This window comes from Gymnogyps californianus, chromosome Z, assembly GCF_018139145.2.
Source record: "Gymnogyps californianus isolate 813 chromosome Z, ASM1813914v2, whole genome shotgun sequence".
Taxonomy (NCBI): Eukaryota; Metazoa; Chordata; class Aves; order Accipitriformes; family Cathartidae; genus Gymnogyps; species Gymnogyps californianus.
In genome coordinates, this window is record NC_059500.1 from 32,613,405 (window position 1) to 32,622,780 (window position 9,376).

At 53.7% G+C, this 9,376-nt stretch overlaps 1 protein-coding gene across 1 annotated transcript; it reads right to left on the reverse strand.

Moving 5' to 3' along the window:
• Nucleotides 1–3,624: 3,624 nt before the first annotated feature.
• On the reverse strand, nt 3,625–8,139 carry KLF4 (KLF transcription factor 4). The gene is given in 8 exon segments (XM_050913525.1): nt 3,625–4,734; nt 6,264–6,428; nt 6,519–6,740; nt 6,743–7,036; nt 7,039–7,081; nt 7,084–7,428; nt 7,563–7,680; nt 7,762–8,139. Coding segments are annotated over 8 exon segments (1,368 nt in total). The 5' UTR covers nt 7,767–8,139; the 3' UTR covers nt 3,625–4,558.
• Between the last annotated feature and the right edge of the window lie 1,237 nt (nt 8,140–9,376).

Genomic DNA, 9,376 nt, shown 5'->3' on the forward strand with positions numbered 1-9,376 from the left:
GGCTGCAGAAACACCACCACCACCCACTGCCATGCTGCAGAGACGACTTCTGCACTTGGTGGCAATGCCCTCAGCAGTAATGAAAACGTCCCCTGGTAAGTCACAGCAGGAGCGAAGGGCAGACGAAACATGAGTCATCCGGGTGCATGGCAGACAGGGGAATGTGGGTGTGTTACCCTGTGGCTCCAAGCCAATGTGACCTCAATTAAATTTCGGTGAACGATGGGCCTTCTCCTCTTTTATGTACGTACTCATCTCCTTGGTCTCCAAAGATATATCCATTAAGCCTACACACAGCTATTTAATCTGGGGAACTCTCCTGGCAAGTACGAGTCAACATGCGGTGGCGGCAGGGGTGTTCCCCTTCCTCTCCATGTGAGTTTTGCTCACCATGTTGGGTTTACTTCCTCCAACCGGCACTCCTACCGCATCCAGACCCTTGCCAGAGCCCTACAGTGTAACTACTGGTCTGTCTGTCCACATTTGCAACCCGTTCCTATTCTCCTGCTGCCTTAGAGCACACAACCCAATCACACTCAGGAAGGAGGAAAGCCCACGGTGGAACACAGTTTGTAACTGGGTTAATTTGGTAATTCTTGCACTCAAACACCGTTAAAGTGTTTGCCAGGGACTTCAGTGGAGGCAGGCTAGCTCTAAAGTCTAGCACACTCCCATAGGAAACCTGTGTAAACTAATTCGGTTGAACCGTTAGCACTCGGGGTGATTAACCGCAGGAGTCTCTGATCTCCCCTTATTAAAGAGAAGGAGAATGAGATTCACTGATTCATATCAGCCTAATATAAATCCTTGTGAGATTCACAGTTGACTTCAGCAGTGGCAGGATCTGGTAACCTCCATGGGGGAAGAGCAACTCTCTTGCAAGTACACCTTCTTGTGACAGGGGAAAGCTGACGGCATTTGTACTGGATTACAATCATCGACCAAGTCTGAAGTGTGCAAACTTCCAGCCTGGGGTGTGCAGCAGACAAGTGCACAGAAGCGCTGCGGCTCTGAGAATATTTTTATTCCGATGCCACTTTTGAATACTTGGCACTTCGTAGGCAGACATGTGCCATCTTGTTTTAAACAGCTCCATCTTCACATGTTAAGTGTGCTCGAGAGAGATTTGGGCTAGGGGTGAGCAGGATTAAGGATGGCTGTAGTTTGACTGCAGAGATCATTCTCTGCCATAGAGCTTTTCCCTTCAGTAGCTAAAATAGTGCTCTGGGGCAGCTCTGGAGGTGCTCACCCCATGTCAGAGAGGCCACCCCTAATAACCTCAAACCCTGTTTTTAGGTGCCCCAGCCTGAGCAAAGTAGCACATGAATATAGCTTTAGTAACGCTAAACAAATCTCGTTTTTCCAGACACCCTTACGAGATTGCTTAGTGTTTTACATATGTTTTACGAGATATGCTTTTTAATACGTGTTGTTCCACTGCATCCGTGTACAATCTTGCACCTAAGTGCAACTCCAGGACGCTAGACACAATGAAACAGGTGGTGAACACAACGTGCTGTTTCTAGCTCTACCTAACTTACCAGAGCACAACTGGTGCAACTGCTCATTTCAGTATTTCCCCCCGAGACTCCTTAAGAACAAGGACTGCCTCTCATGGGCTGCATGCTGTACAGCAAAAATCGAGTGTTGGCTCCTGTCCCAAAAGTATAGGAGTAGCATTTTGGAAATGGTTAAAGGAACAGCAGCATTTCTTTTTAAATATTAAGCTAGAACTGTGCCCATTTAGGTCTGGAAAGAAAGTCATACATGAGGACAGCTTGGTTAGGATCAGGAAAAAAAGAAAAAAAAAAATCAAGTGGGAGAAGAGAACAAAGCCCTGTTTCAAGAATGTCATTGTTCGTGCAACTATAAACCTAGGGTCTATAAAACCATCAAGCAGACACTGAAGTTGGCTGAAGCAGATAATGCATTACTAAATGCTAGAGCATCTTATAAAATTCTTAAGGCTGCATAATGACAGAACACTTGAAAAGCAAAAGAAACAGGTTTCTCAGATGAAATCTTCTGATTTCAGTACTTACAGGTGTGTTAGGAGGTAGACCTTGCACAGATGTAAAAGGTCCTGAATGGCAGCCGTACAGACAGAGGTGATCCTGCAGCTACCAAAGCATGCTCCAGTGTTATTGAGACGGGACAACACGCTTCAGGCACGCAGTACGTGCCAGTTGCAACACTGACCTTGGATCTCTCATCCAGAATCCACAGGCAGAGCAATGGAGGAGGTAAAAAATGACTGGCTTAATTGTAAAAAGTTTTCACATGAAAAAAACTTCAGATAAAAGATGACTCATAACTTTAATTTAGCTTTAAATACTTGCTATTTGCAAACCAAACAAGACATTCCCCACTCCCCATGTTACCTATAAACCAAACCAACAAAGATAGCTTTCAGTTGAACAAAGCATGCCTAGGAGATAAGGGGTGAGAAATATTTTCTGCATCATTATGTTACTTACATAGACTTAGAAAGAAATGGCACCAGTCGCCACACAAAGAACACATCGAAACGTGAAATTTAATAGCATTACTGAGGCACATTTGGGAACAAAAAGCTGATACTGCCACTCTTGTTTTAACTACTGCAAAAATATGAATGGCTCTTGCCTGTAATTTGTTTTCCATGCTTAGCTTTACTGAACGTTACATATATCCAAATTCCTAGCTGACTGACATTTTAAACCAGTGGAAGAGGAATAATTTCTTTCTTCTCTTTACAAAGAGTAGCGAGAAAACCAGGTCCTATTCATCGAGCATTCATGTTGAAATAATCTTATTGCTACCCATTTGTAAAAAAACTAGAGCAATGAGGTCCCTAAGGACAACTACAACAAAAACGACCCGAGGCATGCAGCAGGCTCACTGCATTTACCTGCAGCACAGCGCATGCAATGGAAGGTGCTACTGGGGACCTTAGAGCTACACATCTTGAGTGTACAGCTATACTGTTTGTAGACTCTGCATGGTCAGCCCTCCCAAGTTATGTATGCATACCAGGATTCCTACAGGAATTTTGGCTCTTCAGATACTGTCAAATTACTGAATTCCCAGGACAGAGCAGGCTTCAGAAGAAACTCCATGCAGTTTATTGTTAAAAGGTGTTTTATGCACGCACTCTTTATTCCTTGAGTCAAGTTTCTTTGTGACATTACTCATGTAACGCTTTTCCTTCATTCGCACGAAAGTGGTTACACCAGCTTATCTGAGAAGCCCAAGAAAATGCAGCTAGAAGGTTTTCGTGCTGAAAAGACCACTACGAAAAAATTTCTAGAATTTATCTTTGAATATGCAAAGTCTAATGTCCAACAGATATATTTCCTCTAACAAATAATTCAAACTGAATTACCTTAAAAATGGTAAATTACAGTTTCATCACGCAGGTGAGATAACGGGCAATTTGATATTCAGAGCAAAAATTTTCAGCACACCTTTCTCCCTGAAAAGATGTGTTACATCAGCACTGCACTTAGACAATCCTATCTTTCAGAGTCTTAAGACTACAAGCCTTCGCTGCCACCCCCCCTTGCCTTGGGAAACTCAACCACTAACAAATACTTAATAAACTTTCTTTGGACATATCCATGCACAGAAGAATGAGAGCAACCATTCAGATAAAATATTATAGGTTTATTTAAAACTTATTTTCCACTTGAATATGCAAAATACAAATTCCAACAAAATGTTCATTTTTACTTTGTAGTTTACAAATATACAAAATAGAAGTTTGCTTAAATTTATATTACATATTTATTATGTAAAGAACTATATAGAAAACATTTGTTCTGCTTAAGGCATATTTGGGAATAAACCATTGTACAAACTATTGCACATCGAAACCACAGTGCATTACAGACTGTCTGCATAAAGTTATTTTCTTTAAAAAAAGATAAACCAGGTTTATTTACCTGATTTAGGTCATAATCGGCGATCGGAAGACAAAAATATTTCCTTGTCAGATATGCAGCAGTTTGAGAACTTTGGCTTCCTGTTTTTGGTACCTCTAGAACCAACAGTCACTAAGCACCATGAAATAGGCTTTTAAAATATAATTCTGTACCTGAATTTTTCCTCCTCTTTTAACATCGTAATGGCTTTTAGAAGGAAAAAAAGGAAAGTACAAGATGACATTTACATCCAATATTGCATTGAAAGAAAATTAAGGGAATGTCATTTCCCTGTGTAATATCCCCACCCTCCGAACTACACACAGTCTGTTTAACCCTGATATCCGTGACTTCCAGTCACTCCTTGGCATTTTGTAGTCCGGAAATAATTCAAGTTGGATTTACAAATGGAATGATAGAAGATCCAGTCATTGACCCCAATGTTTTTGGTTCTCTTTTCTTTTAAATGTGTATATATATAAAAAAAATAAGTTGCAATGTCTGTATGCAGTTATCCCTCTTTTCCACTCTTAGGAAGACTTCACCTTGATCATCTGTAGTGCTTAAACTGTGTTCTCCCCATCTTGCGGAAGACAGTCCTTGTGCTGTAAATACTGAATCTCTACGGCAGTTGGGGAAAGATCCACTGCTTCCAATTAAAAGTGCCTCTTCATGTGTAAGGCGAGGTGGTCCGACCTGGAAAACGCTCTGTCACACCGCTGGCACTGGAAAGGGCGGTGGCCTGTGTGTTTTCTGTAGTGACGAGTAAGTTCATCGGATCGGGCAAACTTCCATCCGCAGCCTTCCCAGTCACAGTGATAAGGTTTCTCACCTTTAAAAAAATAGAAAATAAAACACGTCTGTTAGGGGTTTTTTGTGGCTACCCCTTCTAACACCTTTCTTTCAAGAAGCACTAAAACACATTTGTCCTGGGTAAGAAAAAGGGCAATGTCAAGGAAAATGCAATGAATTTCTTGAAGCAATTGCAAGCAAACTACAAAGACTAACAGAGTAAGACTGTCTTTTCAAGATACGCAGGTACTGTAAAACATTGGCGTCACTGAAATCTTCACTAAAATGCTCATTTCCACTGTTTGTCCTGCACACAAGGCTTCAGAGCACACAAGTTCAGAAAATAATAGTGTATTTTTGCCGGCTAATGTTATACAATCAAATAGCAACCAGAAATAGCTCAGCAGACATAATGTATTTAGATAATTGTAGGTCTCAAGAATTAAAAAACAGCTGGAAACTGTTTTCATTAGCTCAGCCTGATTAAGAACTCAATCTCACCATCTTCCCTGTAACAAAACCACTGCTGATGGCAAGACAAGTTTACCTGACAATTACAAACTCCTGGTCCTACACACACCGGAGACAGTGCTGACCAGCTCAATGCAGATGGGAAATACTGTTCACTTGACCGATTTTTTTTCCCCCAGGGCCATTAGCTGAAGATGTAGCCTAACTACTGCGCTACCAGTAGTTTCTCCCTTTGTCGTCTTCTCTTCAGGAGAAAGTTTTGAATCAAGCTCACAATCCAGGGATTTAAATTATGCAAATTCCCAGGTTATTTAATCACTGTTATGGAATGCCCGCACTGGCGAAACTGCGCACAATGTACCTGCTTTCACAAGCTCAGTTACTGCAACACCACATTCAGCTGCAAGGTTAAAGTTTGAACTCGGGCTCAGATACACACTTTGGCAGATTTTATCCAAATTCTAGCAGTAGCCAATCAACCGTTAAACGCTGCCTCTTTGGTGCTAGTGCAGGGGAAGATGTGCTCCCACGCGTAGGCGAGGCGGCCCGCCAGTGCTGCCGACACAGCTGAAGGCCCCACTCGCAAGGGGCCCATCACTGTTTCCTCAGAAAGGGAACAGCAGCTTGCAGAGGTGCACGATCTCTTGCAGTAGAGCAAGCCAAGACAAGAGGACTGCGTGTGCGAAGCGTTTAACCACGAGCAAAGAAAGCAGTATCTTAGAGAGAGGTCTGCTCCCTTCTCAGAAGTGGGCCAACACCATCTAGAGCAACAAATCCCAGCTGACTTCCAACTACCTGCTAATTAACTAGCCACATAGCAAGAGAGGAGCAACAAACCTTGCCTTGGCAAGAAACCCACCCGCTCCCACATCTGAGTCATTCTGAACCATTAAGCAAAATGCCGAGCCAATAAGCAAAGACTGCACAGGACTCCATGTAGCCAAGGGGGGAGGGAAAAAAGCCCGGAAACCCAGCAGAGAAGCATTACGACTTGCTACTTTTAGCTCTCCTCCTGTGCTCCCCCCTTTTCACTGTCCGAGGGGGTCACCCCACACCCCTCAGGTCAAGGCACCCCACTGACCCTGTGCCGGGACTAACCTGTGTGAGTTCTCAGATGCGCCTTCAGATGAGAGCTCTTGGTGTAGGTTTTGCCGCAGCCCGCGTAGTCGCAGGTGTGCGTGGCCGTCCTTTTCCTAGGCCATGACCGGCGTCCCCTCTTGGGCTTGGTCTCCTCAGGCAGGCAGCTCCCTGGCGGCATCAGCTCTAGAGGCGGACAGGGAGGAGTGAGCACCGCCACGGCCAGCGCCAAAGCGGGCGCCCCAGAGCACCCGCCACTGAAGCACAGGGACTCACCTTGGTACTGGAGCGTGCCGGGCGGCAGCTGCTCGGGCAGGAAGGTGGGGTAACCGGGGGCCGGGGGGTACCCCGGAGGCAGTGGCAGCGGTGGGTGGCTCAGCCCCGGGGCGGCGGGGAGACAGTCTCTGCCGCTCAGCATCTCCTCGGGCCCCAGCGAAGGCGTAGTCCGGGCAGGCAGCGGGCGGCCCAGGGAGAAGTCGTGCTGGGGGGCTCCTCGGGGCCGCTCCCGTGAGGTGGTGGTGGTGGGGCCAGAGTGCACGGCGGGGCGGCCTCCTGCTTGATTTTGGGGCACATCCGCGGCAGGGGGCTGTAGGGGGCCCCGGGGCCCTCGGAGCCGGGCGGCGGAGCGGCAGCCGGGGGGCCGCTCTTGGGGCTGAGCCCCGGGTGGCTGTACTCGCCCACGGCCTTCACCACGAACTTGCCCTGCAGGCTGCCCAGGGGCGGCAGCGCCGCCGGCGCCGGCAGGTACACCGGGTCCAGGTCGGGCCGCATGAGCTCAGCCACAAAGCCTCCGAGGGGGACACGTCGGTGATGTCGGCCAGGTTGAAGGGGCGGCGGGGCCGGCTGCGGGGGCCCCGTCGCGGCTGCCGCCGCCGCCGCCGCCGTAGAGGAGGCCGGCGGGGTCGGGCCGGGGCAGCGAGTAGGAGAAGGGCCCGGCGGGGCAGGAGCTGGCGGTGGGGGCCGGGGCGGCGGCGGGGGCCACCACCACGGCGGCGGCGGCGGGCTCCTGGTGCATGAGGGAGTTGGAGAGGATGAAGTCGAAGTCCAGCAGCTCGTTGAACTCCTCAGCGTCGCGGCGGGGCCCCAGGGCGGCGGCGGCCTCCAGCTCCGACGGCGGCGCCTCCACGGGCCGCGCCGCCAGCGCCGGCGGCGGCCGCTTCAGCTGCGACAGCTCCTCCCGCCACCGCTGCGGGGAGACGGGCACGGCTCAGCCCCCGGCCCGCCGCCGCGCCGCTCCCGCCCCGGCCGGCCCCCGCCGCCCCCCACCCCCGCCCCGGCCCCGTCCCGGCCGGCCCGCGCCGCCGCGACGCCGCTACTCACGTTGCCGGGGCCCGCGGGCCGCGCCGCTTTCTCGCGGCCCGCGGCGCCCGCCGCGAAGGTGGCGATGGAGGGGAGGAGCGTGCCGCTGAGCGCCATCTCGCACTCGCCGGGGGGCTGCCTGCGGGCGGGGAGAGCACAGCGGCGTCAGGCGGCGGCGGCGGCGGCGAGGGAGGGCCGGGGGGCCGCGCCCGGCACCCACCGCATCCGCGCCGGGGCGTCACGCCGAGCTGCCGCCGCCGCCGTCGTCGTCCCGAGCGCCGACGAGGAGGAGAGGGAGGAGGGGTGGCACGGACGCGCCGTCCAGCCGCGGAGAGCCGGCCCAGCGCGGCCGGGGTAGTGCCGCGGGAGCGCCCTTCCTCGGTGCTTTAGCGGGATGAAGGTGAGCGGGACGCGGGGCGCTAGCGGCGTCGCGGGGAGGCGGCCGCCGCCCGGCAACGCGGCTCCGGCAGGGCGGCGGCGCGAGGTGCTTCCCAGGGAGCCGCGGCCATGGAGGAGCCGGGCGGGACGGACGGGGCGCGGTGGTGCCAGTGGGGAGGGAGGGGCCGGCCCGGCCCGCGCTCTGCTGCCGCCGCCGCTGGTGCTGCCGCTGCTGCCGCCGCCGCGCCCCGCTCGGCACTGCCCGCCGCCCGCCGCCGCCGCCCCTCTTATAACCTCACCTCACGCCCGCCCCGCCCGCCGTCGCCCCGGCGACGGCGAAAACAAACTGACACGTGGGGAGAGGGGGCGGTGCGCGCGCGCGGGGGGGGGGGTGGGGTGGGTAAAGGGGGGGCTCCCGCCCCGTGCCCCGCCCCGCCCCGCCCCGCCCCGCCGCGCCCCGCCGCGCCCCGCCCCGCCCGCGCGCCTGTTGCTGCCGCGCGCGCCGCGTGACGCAGGCGGGGCGCTGACGTCAGCGCGCGGGGGGGCGGGGAAGGTCGGGGATGCCCGCGCGCCGCGGGGTCTCGCGCACCTTCGGCGGCGGTGGGGGAGGGGCGGGCGGGCGCCGCAGCCGTCACCGCGCCCCGCAGCGCCCCGCTGCGCGTGTCCCGCCGGGCGTGCCCGCTTGCTTGGGAATCGCGGCGTCACGCGGAGCCGGAGCGTCCGTGGGGCCTGACACCGGCGCTGCTGCCCTGCCCCCCGCGCGCGCCCGGGCGGGCCAGCAGCCGACGACGCGAAGTAACGAAGCGGCCCGGAAGGCCGGCTGTGCCCTCTCCTTTCTTTTCCTTACCTTTCATTTTCTCCTGCCTCTCTCTTCTCCTCCCTTCTGGTTTTTTTTCTTTAAATTCGTTCTCTTCTTAAATTCCCCCCCCCCCCCCCCCGTTTTTACATGTTTTTTTCCTTTCCCTTTTTTTCCCTTTTTCAGACGCGCGCCCCGACGGCGGGACCCTGCACACGCCTGGGGTTGTGCCGCTAACGGGCTATTTCTGGCTGATGGGCTCTGTCGCCGCAGGGAGCCTCCCCCTCCTGGGGAGGGGGCGAGCGGCGCCGGTGCCCGCAGGACGGCGGCGGAGCAGCTGCAGGCGGCGGCGGTCCCGGCGGCGTCGAGACTCCCCGCGGCGGGGCCCGGCGACGGTGCGGGGCCGGAGGCAGGGACGGGGCTGCGGCTGGGTGCCGGCTGGACACCCCCGCCCCGGGAGGGGACGGGGCGGATGGCGGGGGGGTGGGGAGGGAAGGGTTGTGGAGCACCGTGGGTGCGATGCTGGAAATCTTCCGGGGAAAAAAAAAATGGAGAAATTAAAGGAAATTAAAAAACGACCCCAAAACAAAGCAAAACCCCGCGGAAACCTCGAAGAAAGGACCGGGCTCGCCGACGGGAGCGAGCCGGGGCGCGGGAGCGG